Source organism: Eimeria maxima, genomic scaffold (assembly GCF_000499605.1).
Source record: "Eimeria maxima Weybridge genomic scaffold, Emw_scaff125, whole genome shotgun sequence".
NCBI classification, from domain to species: Eukaryota; Apicomplexa; class Conoidasida; order Eucoccidiorida; family Eimeriidae; genus Eimeria; species Eimeria maxima.
In genome coordinates, this window is record NW_013563443.1 from 38051 (window position 1) to 56116 (window position 18066).

The following is an 18066-nucleotide window of genomic DNA, read 5'->3' on the forward strand; positions in this document are numbered from 1 at the left end:
GGGGGGGGGGGGGGGGGGAGCGGACAGGTGACTCCCTGCTCCGCGGCGATAGGCTGGCTTCTACGCAGGGAGATAGGGTTTAGGGTTTATTAAAAGTATATTTTGCTTTTGTATTGTATTTTAATTATAAACTTTCTTTATTTCATGTATACATACACAAAAAAGGACGATTTCCTTCCCTCTTTCTTGTATTTCTTCCCTCGAGGGTTTGTCCATCGGGGTGACTTCCCCCGAGGGTCTAATTTAAACCCTTAAATAACTCTAAACTACCCCTAAAATCCTAACACAAAAATAAAAACACCAATTAGGGGTTTAGGGTTTAGGGTTTAGGGTTTTGAATAGTAGCTCTCAGGCGGCTGACGAGACCGCCGCCTATATAACCGTAAACCCTTTTGTTTGCCGGTGTGCCGTCTTATATTTTGTAACCCTAAACCCTAAACTCTAAACCCTCAACTAGTGGCTCTTTGCATGCATGAATGCATAGACCACATGCGGCTTGTCTCGCTGTAGCGTCTCTCTGGCCGTATCGATATCTAAACCCTAAACCCTAAACCCTAAGGCGCTAGGGGCACTTTCATATGCAGCAAAGGTAGCAACTGTTGCTGCTGAAGCAACAGTTGCTACCTTTGCTGCTGCTGCTGCCACAAGGGAAAGCTGCGTTTGCTGCTGCTGCACTGTGAGTTGCCCCAAGGGTTGAGCTGAGGGTTTAGCTGATCGCCTAGGCTCTAGAAGGAATTCGCTGAGGGTTTAGGGTTTAGGGTTTTGGAGAAATCATATACAGCCCGACAAGTCTGTGTAGGGTTTAGGGTTTAGGGTTTAGGAATTACGCTGGGGATTTAGTTGAACAAATAACAGCAGCAGCCATCTATGCTGCTGCTCGCGCCGGCGTCGTACGCTGCCGATTTTCTAGGGTTTAGGGTTTAGGGTTTAGGGTTTGTACTGCCCAAAGGAGTAGGTATTCCTTGTAGGCTCTTTGGCCTTGGCACAACAAAACAAACCCTAAACCCTAATAAACAAAACACCTGTGACTAAACCCTAACATACCACAAACCCTAAACCCTCTAAACCTTAAGCCCTAAACCCTAAACCCTAAACCCTAGCACTAAACCACAAACCCTATATCATGCGTCCTAGACATGAATATGGGTATGCAGCAGGCTGGTGTATTGGGGTTTAGGGTTTGTAGGGTTTAGGGTTTAGGGATACCATTGTGTGGGCGCAATTAGATCGTAGAGAAGAGCAGCATCCCTGCTGCTGCAGCAGCAGCAGCAGCAGCAAGAGGAGGCAGCAGCAGCGGGGAGACACCAGAAGCAGCATGCAGATCAACACCTCTTGCTTTTCTTTCTAAGAAAGATTCATATTGTTCAGCACTGCAGCAAAACACAGCAGCGACACAAACAATTAACATTCCTGCTGCTGCTGCTGCTGCTGCTGTTGCTGTTGTTGCTGCTGCTGCTGCAAGTATGGCTCCACCAACAGCAGCAACAACAGCAGCACATACCCACAGCAGCCTCTCTCATCACCAGCAACACCATAAGCAGCAGCACCAACAGCACCATCAGCAGCAGCACCAACAGCAGCAGCAGCACCAACAGCAGCAGCAGCAGCAGCAGCAGCAGCACCAGCAGCAGCATTAGCTTACGAGAGTATATTTTGTCCAATAGTAGGTAAAGGTTCAAAGAAACAAAGAAGGAAATTAAATTGAGGACAACCATGAGAAAAAGAACAACCTATTTTGCTGCTGCTGCTGCTCAGCAGCAAACTACATATATATCCTGCTGCAGATAATTCTTCATTAAATAAAGGAGGAGGGGAACTGCAGCAGCAACAACAGCAACAGCAACAGCAACAGCAGCAGCAACAGCAGCAACAGTAGGAACAGCAGCAGCAACAATGGGAGAAACAGTAGAAAAAGTAGTAACTGTAGCAACAGCGGAAGGAGCAGCGGTTTAGGGTTTAGGGTTTAGGGTTTAGGGTTTAGGGTAGGGTAAGTGCAGGAAAAAGATACAGATAGATACAGCAACAGCAGCAGCAAAGGAGGCAAAAGTATTAATAAAGGAGACAAATAGAAGTAAATAAGGGAAAAAAAAGAAATAAATAAAGGAGACAAAAAGGAATAAACAAAGGAGACAAAAAGAGACAAAAAGAGACAAAAAGGAGACAAAAAATGGCGACAAAAAAGGAGACAAAAAAAGGAGACTAAAATAGGCAAAAAAAAGGAGACAAAAAAGGCGACAAAAAAGGAGACAGAAACGGAGACAGAAAAGGAGACAGAAAAGGAGACAAAAAGAGAAGGGAAAAGGAAGAAAAAGGAGGCAACAAAGGAGACAAAAAGGAGACGAAAAAGGAAACAAAAAAAGAGACAAAGAAGGAGGCAAAAAAAGAAAAAAGGAAGAAAAAGGAGACAAAAAAGGAGACAAAAAAGGAGACAAAAAAGGAGACAAAACAGGAGACAAAACAGGAGACAAAAAAGGAGACAAAACAGGAGACAAAACAGGAGACAAAACAGGAGACAAAAAAGGAGACAAAAAAGGAGACAAAAAAGGAGACAAAAAAGGAGACAAAAAAGGAGACAAAAAAAGAAGAAAAAAGGAAGAAAAAGGAGACAAAAAAGGAGACAAAAAAAAGGAGACATACCTTCCCCATTCCCTAACACATTCATCAAAAGTTTGTTCAACAAGAAGAAGACAAGGAGGGACTGTCTCCTCAAATCGTAGCAGCAGACCCCCTACCTGCAGCAGCAGCAGCAGCAGCAGCAGCAGCAGCAGCAGTAATAGCAAACACACTAGTAAATAAAACAACAAGACCCCATCATCATAGGGTTTAGGGTTTAGGGTTTAGGGTTTAGGGTTTAGGGTTTATATCTTTTCCTGTACTTGTATTAGCTTATTCGCATCCATTTTTTTGCGAACGCTTTAGGGTTTAGGGTTTAGGGTCTAGGGTTTGAGGGTTTGAGGGTTTAGGGTTTAGGGTTTTACATCTTTTCCTGTACTTTTATTAGCTTGTTCGCATCCATTCTTGGCTAGATTTTTTATTGTTTTTCTTGCTTTATCCCCAATTATTTTATCAGCAATTAATCTATTTAATGGGGAAGAAAGTTCTGCTGTCCTAAATATATTTATTTCTTTATAACATTCTATAAATAAATAAATAAATAAATAAATAAATAAATAAATAAATAAATAAATAAATAAATTTAATTATAATTAAATAAACAAGAGGTGCATGCACAACGGAGCAAAAAACAACATACATAGGGAACAGGAATATAAAGAATATATACATCCGTATAAACACTAGGGTTTAGGGTTTAGGGTTTAGGGTTTAGGGTTTAGGGTTTAGGGTTTACGACTACCCTTCAGCACAGTAGCAAAATATCCATCTTGTTTAGATCAATAATGAATAGGAGCATTAAGTCTATACCCTCTACCTTCTTCCCTCCACTATTTACTACTCACAATTCATCAATTAGGGTTTAGGGTTTAGGGTTTAGGGTTTACCTTTTGGTACACTAGCAAAATATCCATCCTGTTTAGACCATGAATGTATATTAGGATTAAGTCTATCTACCATCTACCCATCTACTATTCACTATCTATCCTCTACAATATACAAATTAGGGTTTAGGGTTTAGGGTTTAGGGTTTAGGGTTTACCTTTTGGTACACTAGCAAAATATCCATCCTGTTTCGACCATGAATGTATAGGAGCATTGAGACTATCTACCCTCTACCTGCATATTGTTCACTATATATCCTCTACAATATACAAATTAGGGTTTAGGGTTTAGGGTTTAGGGTTTAGGGTTTAGGGTTTAGGGTTTACCTTTTGGTACACTAGCAAAATATCCATCCTGTTTAGACCATGAATGTATAGGAGCATTAGGGCCTGCAGGTAGGAGGGTTGGACTCCCGCTGAAGTCCCTGGCACTTAGCTGCGGTGTATTTTTTGTTGCTAAGGCGAAGGATTTATAAGGACATAATAGCAGCAGCAGCAGCAGCAGCAGCAGCAGCAGCAGCAGCAACATATTATTATTTCTGGTGTTACTATTATATATACCATCACTATAAATAACATTCTTCTTCTTCTTCTTATTATTCTCCTTATTAGGGGTAACATCATCATCCTCTCCCTGCTGCTGCTGCTGCTGCTGCTGCTGCTGCTGCTGCTTGGTGTTATTATGCTGCTCGTTGGATAAATGTTGGTGTTTATGCTGAAGGGGTTGATGGTACTCATTGTGTTGTTGTTGTTGTTCCTTCTCCTGCTGCTGCTGCTGCTGCTGCTGCTGCTCATTGTGCTGCTGTTGCTGCTGCTGCTGCTGCTGAAATTGTTGCTCTTGTTGTTGTCGTTGCTGCCGACGCTGCTGCTGCTGCTCAAGTTGCTGTTGCTGCTGCTGCTGCTGCTCAAGTTGCTGTTGCTCAGACACAGAGGGCAAGGTTAGCTGCTGCAGCAGCATCGCCTGCTGAATCAATCGCATATGCCCCATAGGGTTTGTTAATCAACAACCCCACCCTATAAACACACTTTTGCAGTAGGGTGCCTCCAAACCCTAAACCCTAAACCCTAAACCCTAGAACCTAAACCCTAGAAAAGGAAATAGTATAGAAGTAGGGCTTTTCTTAAGCCTCTACTAGACAAGCATAATATATAATTAATATAAATGTATATAAATGATCATAGACAAAGAAAAAAAAGAAAAAAGAACACAAAATTAGTGTTTAGGGTTTGTGCATGTACACCCGAAAGCACCGCTCGACCGCCAGCAAGCTACCGAGGGAAAATGACGAATAAATCAACAAAAAAACAAGAAAAAAAACAATAAATAAATTATAATTATAAATAATTAGTCAATTTAATTATTTATAGCAAGGAAGTGCAACAAATAATGCATTTATACTCCGCTGTCTACACAACGAATGACGATGAAGGGCCAATGGCTAGTGGCCGAACCATAAACCCTAAACCCTAAACCCTTAACCCTTAACACTAAACCCTAAACCCTAAATAAAGAAATTGAATACAAGTAATATTTATATATAAAAAAAGCAAATGTACAACAAATACACTAAACCTCCCCTGCCTTTTCTCCCTGTCTACCCTAGGTGTCGATAGTGTGGTCTCGACACTAAACCCTAAACCCTAAACCCTAAACCCTAATATTCTACTCTTGCTTCTGTTGAACCCCGACCTTGGTTATTCAACTCATGCTAATTAATCCTTGCTTCCCTATCAAAAACCCTAAACCCTAAACCCTAAACACTAGTGCGCTAGATCCTCCTTAGAGACACAATTGTCCATCTGCTACTGGTGTTGCTGTTGCTGCTGCTACTCTTGTTGCTGCTGCTGCTGTTGCTGCTGATTCTGCTGCTGCTGCTGCTCGTATGTTTGGGGTATATTGTCATGACATGCTCGTCTCTTTAGCAGCAAACCCTAAACCCTAAACCCTAAACCCTAAACCCTAGAGACGAGTAAACTCTAGGCTACTCTTACTGCTACCCTTAGACTATTATATCCCTATCTAGCTGGAGAACAGCAGCAACAGCAGCAGCAACAGAAACAGCAGCAGCAGCAGCAACAGCAGCAGCAGCAACAGCAGCAGGAAGAGAGTATTTATTAATAAAGACAAAGGACAAGAGGAGTTCAAACGTTGTTGTGTATTGTGTTGTATCTGCAGCAGCAGCAAACTATCTGCTGCAGCAGCAGGAGCAGCAGGAGCAGAGAACTATATACTGCAGCTGCAGCAGCAGCAAACTGTCTCCTGCTGCAGCCCTAGAGAAAGTATTTAGTGTTTAGGGTTTAGGGTTTAGGGTTTAGGGTTTATCAAGGCATCCAACCAAAAAGCTTAGAAGAACTTTTCTTCTCCTGCTGCTGCTGCTGCTGCTGGACCCTTGATGTATCCCCTGCTCCCCCTGCTTCTTCCTCTGCTGCTGCTGCTGCTGCTGCTGCTGCTGCTGTATCTAATGGTATTGTATCTCTTACTGCTAATCGTAAACCCTTAGAAAAAGATAGATAAGGAAAAGATGCAGCAGCAGCAGCAACAGGTTCTCCTGTCTTAGGGTTTCTTGCTATTCTTTCTTTTCTTCTCCTTAATAAGAAAGTACCTAAACCCTTAATATATATTTTTCTTCCTTTTATTAATTTATTTATTAATTTATTTATTAATTTATTTATTAATTTATTTATTATTAACTTATTTATTCCTGTCTCCTCTACTAACTCATCTATTATCTCCTTACGTGTTACACGACCTGTACTACGTGTCTCCTCTTCCTCCTCCTCAACCTGCACCAGCAGCAGCAGCAGCAGCAGCAGCAGCAGCAGCAGCAACAGCAGCAGGGGGAGCAGCAGCAGCAGCAGCAGCAGGGACAGAAAAAGGAATAGAAAATGAGGAAAACATGCAGTAGATAAAGGTATAGACAGGAAATAATACAGAAAAAGGATACAGTACAGGCAGCAGCAGCAACAACAGCAGCAGCAAAGGTCGCAGCAGCAGCAGCAGCAGCAACTGCAGCAAAGAAAGAAAAAAAAAAGAGAGAGATACTTATAGCCATAAATGTACACAACAAATACATCCAATGCCTAAACCCTAAACCCTAAACCCTAAACCCTTAGACCACGTCAATAGACCATCGATACACCTCCCTGTACACCCTAGCTTGTTTTGTGTGCAGCAGCAGCAGCAGCAGCAGCTGCAGCTGCTGCTGCTGCTGCACACTACAACACTAATGGAGATATGCAAGTGTTAATTGTCTCACCTCCTCATCTGCAGTTTCGGATACATCAGGATCTGCTGCTGCTGCTGCTGCTGCTGCGGCTCTTGCTGCTGCTGCTCTTGCTGCGCTGCGGCGGCTAGGGGAAAAGGCAGCAGCATCTGTATAAGAAGAGAGGAATCTGCTGCTGCTGCTGCTCATGGGTGTAGGTGTCAGCAGCATGCTGCTGCTTCCCCCCACAATAAATGCTTCTGCTGCAGGTTGTTGCTGCAGCAGCAGCAGCGCAGCTGCTGCTGCAGCTGCTGCAGCTGCTGCAGCCACCCGCCACCAGCGGCGTCCGCGGTGCATGTCTGGGGAACGGGAGGAATCGATGTAGAGAACAAGCCAGCAGCAACAACGATACAGCTGCAGCAGCAGAAAGGATGCAGCAGCAGCAGCAGCAGCAGCAGCAGCAGGGGAAGAGCTTATTTATACTCCTCTAAGGAACAATAAGAATAAGACAAAGACACAAAAAGGAGAAGACACTTAATGAGGGGGGAGCTGCCTATACACCGCAGCGGTGGGGCCCCCCAGCAACAAGACAAAGGTAGGGGTGGTTGGCTGCAGCAGCGAGCATCGGCAGCAGCAACAGCAGCGGTAGCTGCAGCAGCAGCAGCTGCTGCTGCTGCTGCAGTTAGAGCAAATCTTCTACATTATTTGCTGCTGAATAAAATGTACAGAAAAATGTTTATTTTTAGGGATTAACTACTAGTTTATATACTGCTGCAGCAGCAGCTGCAGCAGCAGCAGCAACAGCAGCGGACTGCTGCTGCCTGGGGCCCCCGGCGTGTTGCTGCAGGTCAAGGATCCATTGCATGCAGTGCAGCAGCACACATTAATAAATAATAAAGCAGCAGCAGCAGCAGCATAATTGAGGCGTTGCTGCTGCTCTCCTTGAAGCTGATTAGCAGCAATTGTAGCTATAGCAGCAGCAGCAACAGCAGCAGCAGCAACAGCTGCTGCTGCTGCTATAAATCAGCTGTACAAGCAGCAGCAGCAAGTACTCCCTGTGTCTCCTAGGGACAGTATTAACGATATATCTTTTCTGTATTCAATCTGTTGTGCTGCAACAGCATCAGCAGCAGCAGCAGCAACTACAACAGCAGCAGCAGCAGCACCAGCAACAGCAGCAGCAGCAGCAACAGGCCAAGAGTTCATATATCTGCTGCTGCATCTTAATCCTTCTGAGCCTCCACAAACACAGCAGCAGCAGCAGCAGCAGCAACATAAGGGCAGCGGTATAAAACAGCAGCAACAGCAGCAGCAGTAGCATCAGCAGCACCTGCTGCTGCTGTTGCTCTTGCTGCTGCTGCTGCTGCTGCTGCTGCTGCTGCAGGATGTTGGACCCTAAATGGTTAGCCTCTATTGTATGGCCAGATATATGTGTCTCCTCTAGTGTCTCCTTTTTATCTTTTTCTTCTTTTTCTTCTCTTTGTATAACAGGGACACACCAAGGTCCCCTTTATCTATGGCAAATTAGCAGCAGCAAGCAGCAGCTATGCTGCAGCAGCAGCAGCAGCAGCAGCAGCAACATCAGCAGCAACAATAGTAATGGAAGCAGCAGCAAATGCGCGGGTCAAGGGGATGACCCTGTTGCTGCTGCTGCTGCTGCTGGACTTGCTGCTGCTGCAGGCCAAGCAGCAGGATGTGCTGCAGCAGCAGCAGCAGCAGCAGCAGCCACAAAAGCAGCAGCAGCAGCAGCAGGAGGAGGTGCCCCCTCATCAACACGTAACCCTTTGCTGCTTCCTCATTTAGTATTACTACCTGAATGGGGTACAGGTGCAGCAGCAGCAGCAGCAACAGCAGCATGCTTTGTTGCTGCACCTCTTGCTGCACTGCATGCAACTAGTCAAGAACTTGTGGTGTCTGTACACTCCGATCTAAGGGCAAGGCTATGGTCTCTTACAGAGGGAAGGTGTCTCCTTGTTAAGTAAGTGTCTCCTTTTTTATTTATTTATTTATTTATTTATTTATTTATTTATTTGTCCCCTTTTATCTATTTGTCCCCTTGTTAAGTAAGTGTCTCCTTTTTTTTTTATTTATTTGTCTCCTTTTTTTTTTATTTGTTTGTCTCCTTTTATTTATTTATTTATTTGTCTCCTTTTATGTGTCTCCTTTATTAAGTAAATGTCTCCTTTTATTTATTTATTTATTTGTCTTTTTTTATTTATTTAATTGTCTCCTTTTTTTTGTCTCCTTTTATTTATTTATTTGTCTCCTTTTATTTATTTAGTTGTCTCCTTTTATAACTAGCTGTCTCCTTTTTATTAATAAATAAATAAATAAATAAATAAATAAATAAATAAATTAAATAATTAATTAATCGATTAATTAATTATTTAATTAATTAATTAATTTATTTATTTATTTATTTAATTTATTTATTTATTTATTTATTTATTTATAGACGTTTACCCTTTGAGGTTTCTTCTGTGGAGACACTTGCGGATCCAAGATTTATATTAGCTACAGGTAATTAATTAATTGTCTCCTTTTTATTTATTTATTTATTTATTTATTTATTTATTTGTTTATTTGTCTCCCTTTATTTATTTATTTATTTATTTATTTATTTATTTGTTTGTTTATTTGTCTCCCTTTATTTATTTATTTATTTATTTGCCTCTATTTACTTATTTATTTATTTGTTTATATATTTGTCTCCTTTTATTTAATTAATTGTCTCCTTTTATTTATTTAATTGTCTCTTTTTATTTATTTAATTAATTGTCTCCTTTTATTTATTTAATTGTCTCCTTTTATTTATTTAATTAATTGTCTCCTTTTATTTATTTAATTGTCTCCTTTTATTTATTTGTCTCCTTTTTATTTATTTGTCTCCTTTTATCTATGTGTCTCCTGTCTCCTTGTATAGGTGCTGGTAGGGGCCTCGTCTTAGATACATGGGCAGCCTTTACCCCTGTATGTGAGCTTTCCTTTAGGGGCCCCATAGGAGGGGGGGCCCCCCAAGTGGGGGCCCCACAGGCAGGGCCCCCCCAAGTGGGGGCCCCCCAAGGTGGCCCCCCTAGAGGTCCCGGAGCTGCATCTTCAGCAGATACCGCGGAGACCTTTGGTGCCACCACAGGGGGCCCCCAGGAGGGGCCCCCTTGCTGCTGTAACCTATGTGGTGCCTCCTATGGGGGGGGGGCCCCAGGGGGCCCCATGGGGGCCCCTGTCTCCTTTGCTGCTCAGCCGCCTCCCCCCTTTGACGCAGAGGACTATGTAGAGAGACTTAATAATGTATATAAGGACCTCTTAGTGGGTGCAGCAACTGGGGGCCCCCCAGGGGCCCCCCCTGGCGGAGTGACCAGTGCAGCAGACTTAAGAGCACTACCCAGCCGTACACTGCAGCAGCAGCAACAGCAGCAGCAGCAACAGCAGCAGCAGCAGCAGCAGCAGGATCCAAGGGTTGCTGCATCTACTGCTCCTTCTTCTGGTTTATCATCAACTGCTGCTTCTTTTGTAATTCCCCAACCAGGACAATCCATCACAGGGAACCCGCAGCAGCAGCAGCAGCAGCAGCAGCAGCTGCAGCTGCAGCGGCAGTCTACTGCTGCTGCTGCTGCTGCTGCTCTCTCTGGGCAGCAAGGTCTACCTGCCCCTCTTATGGGATCCGTTTGCTGCGCTGCTGTTGCTGCATGCGGCTGTCTTCGAGTCTGGGATCTAGCGTAAGGATTTGCTGCTGCTGCTGCTGCTGTTGTTGCTGCTGTTGTTGCTGCTGCTGCAGTATTCGTTGCAGCAGCAACAGCAGCAATTGCTGCTTGCCATTGAATGAGGCTCGCTGCTTGCTGCCTAGCTCCATCTAGGCGTTGTTGCTGCAGTTGCTGCTCTTACAATTGCTGCTGCTGCTGATGCTGTTCCTGGTTCTGATGCTGTTTGCTGCTGCTGCTGCTGCTGCTGCTGCTGCTGCAGGAGTGTCTTAAGGAGCTGGAGGCGAGCTCATCCTGTTGCTGGGTCTCCTGCTACTCCCTCTCTTACTGGTTGGGCCCTCCGCTCCTCTGACGAGATGCTTGCTGTTGTTGCTGCAGCAGCAAAGACCAGTGTGCTGCAGCAGCACCTACCCACCACCACTACCAGCAGCAGCAGCAGCAGCAGCAGCGCTACCAATGGCACCAACACCAGCAGCAGCAGCAGCAGCAGCAGCAGCGGCAGCAGCAGCAGCAGCAGCAGCGGATGGGAGCCTCCCCTTGTTGCTCCTATATTTGGAGCAACAGGGACATTAAACGGAGACACTTTCTGCAGCAGCGGGAGGCAGCAGCAGCAGCAGCTAGCTGTCTCCTCTTCTTATGTTGTGCTGCGCTGCAGCAGGAGACTGCTGCTGTGGCAAAGGAGACAGGGAGGGACATACGAGAGACACGCAGAACTCTTCTGTCTCTCTGATGCCCTTCCTTGGGCCCCTCCTGCTATGCAGCAGCAGCAAGAGTTGCTGCTGCTGCAACAAATGCAGCAGCAGCAAGATGTCGGCTGCTGCTGCAGGACACACAAGGTACGTACACAATCATTACTCCTCCAGCAGCAGCAGCTCGTGCTGCTGCTGCTGCTGCTGCTGCTGTTACCTTTGATGCTAGTAGTCTAGTACTTCCTCCGTTTACTCTAGGTGCAGCCTTTGCTGCTGCTGCTGCCGCTGCTACTGTTGTTGTTGCTGCTGCTGCTGCTGTTGCTGCTGCAGGGAGAAACATGGGCTGGCATGCAGTTGCTGCCTGTGGAGATGAGTGACTTATGGGCATCTATTGCTGCAGACACCGTGAAGTGCCGCAACAGCCGGGAGCAGCAGCAGCTGCAGCAGCAGCAACAGCAGCAGCAGCAGCAGCTGTTAGAGCCGGGTGCCCTGTGGCCTGGGGGCAGCAGGGTGTGTCCTGCTGCTGCCTTTGCTGCAGCAGAGTGTCTCCTGTTAGCATACACCTCAAGAGGGCGTCTCTTTCTTTTTCCTTTGTCTTTTCCAGATATTCAGCTGCAGCAGCAGCAGCAGCTAATGCTGCAGCAGCAGCAGCAGCAAGGGGGATTCACCCTGGGGAGACAGGGAGGACTTGCGCTAGGGACAGTGCCGCTGCAGTTGCTGACAGCAGACTGTCCGTCTCTGCCGGGTCCTGTCTTCTTCCCTGTTTTTTCAGAACAAGCAGCAGCAGCAGCAACTGCAGCAGCAGCTGCTGCTGCAGCAGCAGGAGAGACAGCAGCAGACTCCTGCTGCAGCGCAGGCCTAGGCGTCCTCGGTGTTACTCCTAGTAGGCCTGATCGTCTTATGATTGGTTGGTCCCTTCGTAAGCACTTCCCTGCAGCAGCAGCTGCAGCAGCAGAAGCACCTGAAGCAGCAGCAGTTGCAGCAGCAGCAGCAGCAGCAGCAACTGCAGCAGCAGCAGCAGCAGGAGATGTATGGAACGAAGCAGGAGCTACTTTCTCCTTTAGTCTTAGTGAAGTATGGCGCATCCCTACAGCACTACGGGGATCGCTGCAGCAACTCAGCAGCAGCAGCAGCAGCAACAGCAGCAGCAGCAGCAGCAGCAGCGGTGCCATTGTTAAACGGAAGGAGTCTCCAATGCCTTCGATGTTCAATCCATCTGCTGCTCTCTTTGGTGCAGCAGACAGCAGCAGCAGCAGCAGCAGCAGCAGCAGCAGCAGCAGCAGCAACAGGTTGCGTCTTCTATCGGAGCCAGCATCCTTCTGGGGCTCTGTTGACGGCCACAAGCACTTGCTGCAGTGGCCGTTTGCAGCTAACAGCAGCAGCAGCAACAGCAGCAACAGCAGCAGCAGCAGCAGCAGCAGCAGCAGGAGCAGCAAACACTGTGTTAGCTGCTGCCTAGCAGAGAGCCAAGGAGGTGTTTATTTTATATCTTCTTTCTCTGATGGTACAGTAACAGCAATACATCTAAATCGTGCTACTCGTAAGAATAATAAGCAGCAGCAGCAGCAGCAGCAGCAGCAGCAGCAGCAGCAGCAATGGCAACAACAACAACAGCAGCAGCAGCAGCAGGTACTAGAAGAAGCAGATAACTGTTTCTCTATAGGAGGGGGGCCCCCTCTCCTCTGGCCTCCAGCAGAGCGCATGCATGCATCTGTATATTTGTTGCCTACTCCCTCTAGTACTATAGACCCTCGCCTATCATCTGAATCAGCAGCAGCAGCAGCAGCAGCAGGAGGTGCAGCAGCAGCAGGAGGAGGTAGAGGAGCACCAGGGTGCAGCGGGAAAAAGACAATAATTACTGCATTATGCAGCATTAGTAGTCTACTAGTAGGGGGATTAACAAACAATGGGGATTTATTACTATGGTGTTTACCAGGGTGTTTATTGGTGGGGTTTCTCCCTATGGTGTTACCTTCTGCTGCTGCTGCTGCTTATAGGGTATTATCTGCTGCTGGAGGCAGCAGCAGAGCAGCATATGATAGTTGGTGCTTTGCTGCTGCATCTACATGTGGTGTTCTTGCTCTTATTGATTGCAGCAAACTATTAACACCTGCTGCAGCAACTGCAGCAGCTGCAGCAGCAGCAGCTGCTGCTGCTGGTGGTAGTGCAGCAGCAATTGCAGGGGGGGGTCCATCTACGACAAGTACTGGAAGAGGAATGACTGCTGCTGGTGTTGCTGCTGCTGCTGCACCTGCTGCAGCAGGTGCAGCAGCAGCAGCAGCAGAAGCAGGACAAGAATTAGTAGGGTTTGTAGAGACACCAATATCAATACATTATAGAGGTGCAGCAGCAGGAGGTTGTCTCCGTTTGCTGCTGCAGCATATACCACGTCCTACTAACCCTCAAGGTATATTCTTGCTGCAGAGACACCCCAACTGCAGCAGCAAATTGCTGCGCAAGGTAGCAGCAGATCTTCTGTCTGATTGCTGCTGCGGCATAACAACTACAACTCTTTTCTTATGGAAAATACAATCAGGTTTGCTGCTAGCAGTTATACCTTTGCTGCAGTTACCTGGTCTTATACAACAGCAGCAGCAGCAACAGCAGCAACAGCAGCAGCAACAGCAGCAGCAGCAGCAGCAGCAGCTGTATCTACCTAAACAATTCTGTCTCTTTATACAAAATCATAGTCTCTTTGCTTCTTCTCCGCACATGGAGTTAACTAGATGGGGTATAGCTCTTGGTCATCTGCAGCTACCTACTACCTCTTGCTGCTGCTGCTGCTGCAGCAGCCAACAACAGCAACAGCAGCAACAGCAGAGGGAGCAGCTACAGCAGCAACAGCAGCAGCAAGAGGAAGAGGAGGATCCAACACCTATGTTGGGCTCGCATATCTTCGCCCCTAAACCTAGAGGAGACATTACTACTACCAGCCGCTTCCCGCTGCTCAGCAGCAGCAGCAGCAACAGCAGCAGCAACAGCAACAGCAGCAGCACAGGCAAGACAAATGGAAATGCAGCAACTATACAGCACTGTAACGGGCAGCAGCATCGGCGCGCGGGTGCTGCTGCTAGCTTAACACCGCTGCTGCAGCAAGTATCTGGGGCAACAGCAGCAGCAGCAGCAGCAGCAGAGACAGCAGCAGAAGCAGAGGCACCATGTGCTTCCTGTTGCTGCGGTGCAGCACAATACACCATATATGCAAATTGTGGTGTCTTAATGCTGCCCCTAGATAATTTGTCAATGAGCAGCAGCAGCAGCAGCAGCAGCGACAGCAGCAGCAGCAGCAGCAGCAGCAGTTTGCCATTACAGGCTTTGCTGCTATCGGGTTTCTTTGCACCCTTTGGGTTTGCTGCTGCAGCAGATGCTGCGCTGCTGCAGCTATTCCCTTTTTTGCTGCCTCCTCCTCTTCCTCTCTTCCCTGCCTTATTAGGGGTAGAGATGTCTCTTGCTATTCCTTTGCCTTCCTTAGTATTAAAGGCAATGGCAGCAGATCTGCTGCAGCAGCAGATTGTTGCTGCTGCAGCAGCAGCAACAGCTGCCCGTCGAGCTGCCCGAGAGGTGCTGCTGCACCATCAACAGCAAACCCAGCCGGCAGCGGCAGCAGCAACTGCTGACAGCGTCGCACTGGCTGCTGCTGCTGCTGCAGCAGAAGCAGCAGCAGCAGCAACAGAAGGGCTGTTACACTGTCATGCTGGTTCGCATGCATGCGGTGCTGCTCCGCTTCCTGCTGCTACTGCTGCTGCACTAGCTGCGCATGCAGATGCAGCAGCAGCAGCTGTTATAGAAGGTGCAGCAACTGCTGCTGCACCTCCTGTGAGTTGTCGCTTGCTGCGTCGCTGGCAGCAGCAGCTAAAGTGTAAAGCCAACAGCAGCAGCAGAAGCAGCAGCAGCAGCAGCAACAGCAGCAGCGTCGTGGCGTCAACTCTACGTCTTCCTTCTCTCCGCAGTTTAAGCTCTGCTGTCCAACTGACGTATCCTCCCCCTAGTGCAGCAGCAGCAGCAGCAGCAGCAACACCAACAGCAGCAGGAACAGCAGCAGCAGCAACAGCAGCAGCTGCTGCTGACGATAGACTGTATGAGGCCTTAGATTTGTCTCTTTCTTCTCTTTCTTATAAACCTAAAGCCCCAACATCATGGGCATCGCATGCAGCAGCAATGCGCAGCAGCACGACTGCAGCAGCAGCAGCAACAGCAGCAGAAGATGCACTGTCGCGAAAGGTTGCTGCTGTTTACAGAAGACGCCAAAGGCAACAACAATTGCAGCTGCAACAGCAGCAGCAGCAGCAACAGCAGCAGCAGCAGCAGCAGCAGCAGCAGCAGCAGCAGCTGTGGATGATTGAGCTGTCTACCTACAGACTGAAGCAAGAATGCATTGTGGGGTCCCCAGCTGCTGCCTCCACCGCAGCAGGAGGAGCAGCAGCAAGGACAGCAGCAGCAGCAGAACGCAGGGATGGTGCGTTACTGCTAGCAGCAGCAACGGGAGGAGGGTCAAAAGGTACAGCAGCAGGAGCAGCAGCAGCAGCAGCAGCAGGAGTGTCGCATATATGCCGCGCTGTCCCTGAGGAGAGAGTTCTATGGGCAGTATCTAGAGGAGGAGCTCCTACTGCAGCAGCAACAGGAGCAGCTGCAGCAGCAGCAGGATCTGCTGCTGCTGCTGCTGCAGCAGCAGCAGGTCTGCTGCAGCATCAGCAGCTACTGTCCCCTGCTGCACTTGATGGTCCTTGTTTGCTGCTGCAGCACTCCCCTGTACTTGCTGCTTCTCCCTTCCTTAAGGCTAAATTTATCTCCTCCTTCTCTTTGCTGCTGCGCTGCTGCTGGCTGCCGCTGCTGCGTCTCCCTAATAAGGAGACAGATGAATTAGGGACAGCAATAGAGCAGTGTCTCCTTAATAGTCTGCAGAGGCTAGGACAGTCTTACCCTACCCTCGTGCAGCAGCAGCAGCAGCAGCAACAGCAACAGCAACAGCAGCAACAGCAACAGCAGCAGCACTTTTTGCTGGTTCCGCAGCAGCAGCAGCAGCTGTTGCTACCTCCGCAGCAGCAGCAGCAGCAGCAAGGAGAGAGAGGAGAGACACCTGTACCTCCTATTAGTCTCTTTGCTCTTGCTTACTCCTGTCTACCTAGAGGAGACACAGGAGAAGTATCTGCTGCTGCGCTGCAGCTGCTGCAGTATGCTATCTGCTGCAGCAGCTGCACCAACTTGCTGCAGGACATCGAGGCAGCTCTGCGTCTCCTTTGCTGCGCAGCAGCATGGGGTATTGGACCAGCAGCAGCAGCAGCTGCTGCTGCTGCTGCTGCTGCAACGGGAGAAGTCCATAAGGTAAGCCCTAGAGGGTTTACTGCTAACCCTAAACCCTAGTAAACCCCTAAACCCTAATAAACCCTAAACCCTAATAAACCCTAATAAACCCTAAAATATAAACCCTACAGGAGAAAGAAGACACAAAAAGGGGGACAGGGTCTCTTGTGCTGTTGCTGCTGTTGCTGCGGCTGCTGCTGTTATCTCCTTGTGTCTCCTCCGTGTCCCCTCCTGTCTGCTGCTGCAGCACTCTAACTCTGTTGATGCTGCACTCGTGCTGCTAGCGCATGCAGTGTATCTTCGTCCTGAATTCAGCAGAGGTAAACCCTAAAAAAGGGTTTAGGGGGTTTAGAGGGTTTATGAGGGTTTACGAGGGTTTATGAGGGTTTAGAGGGTTTATGAGGGTTTATTAGGGTTTACGAGGGTTTATGAGGGTTTAGAGGAGACATGTAGGTGTTTTTGTCTCCTTTCTTCCCTTTTTGCCTCTTTGTCTCCTTTTTTGTCTCCTTTTGTCTCCTTGTGTCTCCTTGTATTCTTTTATTTTATTTTATCTCCTTTTTTGTCTCCTTTTTGTCTCCTTTTTGTGTTTGCTGCTGCAGTTGGTGGTATAGATGTTGCTGCTGTTGTTACGCAACATCTTGCTAGGGTTATCCTTATAGAGAGTCTCCCTGCTGCAGCAGGAGCAGCAGCAGCAGCAGCAGCAGGAGGGAGTGGTGGAGCAGCAGCAGCAGCAGCAGCAGCTGCTGCTGCTGCTGCTGCTGCTGTCTCCTCTGGCCGCCTCTGCCTCGCGCTGCAGATGCTGTCTCTTGGCCTTGGCGTTCTATGGAGACCGCAGCACCTTAAGAGTAGAGGTAAGGAGACAAAAAAAGGAGACTATTTATTTATTTATTTATTTATTTATTTATTTATTTATTTATTTATTTATTTATTTATTTATTTATTTATTTGGTATTAATGCTTTATTAGATGCGCATGTCTCTAAGGCCTACGTTATGCAGCTAATCAAGGACAGCAGCAAGCCAGTAAGCCTGCTGCTGCAGCTGCTGCTGCTGCTGCTGTTGCTGCTGCTGCTGCTTCCAACAACAGTTGCAGTCTATTACACTACCTCCTTTCTGCTTTTGCCGCTGCTGCTGCTGCTTTTGCTGCTGTTGCTGCTGCTGCAGGGCACCCTCCAATACTTCCAGCTGCTGCTAGCTGTATTCCCCCTGACGCAGCAGCAGCAGCAGCCAGCAGAAGGAACATCAACTGCTGCTGCTGCTGCTGCTCCTATTCCTACACCAGTTGCTGCTGCTGCTGCTGCTCTCCTTCGTCGCCTAGTACGAATGGATGTGCCAGGGGCAACGAAGGCACTCTCTAGAGCAGCAAGGTATCTCTTATTTGCTGCTGCTGCTGCTGCTGCTGCTGCTCCTGGTGCTGCTGCTTCTGCTTATGCTGCTGTTGCCGCTTATGCTGCTGCTGCTGCTGTTTGTGGTGGTGCTGGTGCTTGTGCTGCTGTTGCTGTTTGTGCTGCTGCTGCTGCTTGTGCTGCTGCTGCTTATGCTGCATCTGCTGCTGCTGCTTGTCTTTCTCGTGCTGCTGCTGCATCTCCTGCTTATGGTGCATCTGCTGCTGGTTGCGACATACTGTCTCCTTTTATCCTTTCCCTTTTATTATATATATATATATATATATATATATA

General features: G+C 47.6%; 2 protein-coding genes across 2 annotated transcripts; both read left to right on the forward strand.

Moving 5' to 3' along the window:
- Nucleotides 1–9598: 9598 nt before the first annotated feature.
- EMWEY_00015730 (hypothetical protein) lies at nucleotides 9599–10420 on the forward strand (the record flags this gene model as incomplete). The annotated part of the gene is made up of 1 exon (XM_013477404.1): nucleotides 9599–10420. The coding sequence occupies one exon, from the start codon at nucleotides 9599–9601 to the stop codon at nucleotides 10418–10420; it is 822 nt and encodes a 273-aa protein (XP_013332858.1).
- Nucleotides 10421–11456: 1036 nt separating this feature from the next.
- On the forward strand, nucleotides 11457–16448 carry EMWEY_00015740 (hypothetical protein, conserved; the record flags this gene model as incomplete). The annotated part of the gene is made up of 1 exon (XM_013477405.1): nucleotides 11457–16448. One exon carries the CDS (start codon nucleotides 11457–11459, stop codon nucleotides 16446–16448), a length of 4992 nt encoding a protein of 1663 aa, XP_013332859.1.
- Between the last annotated feature and the right edge of the window lie 1618 nt (nucleotides 16449–18066).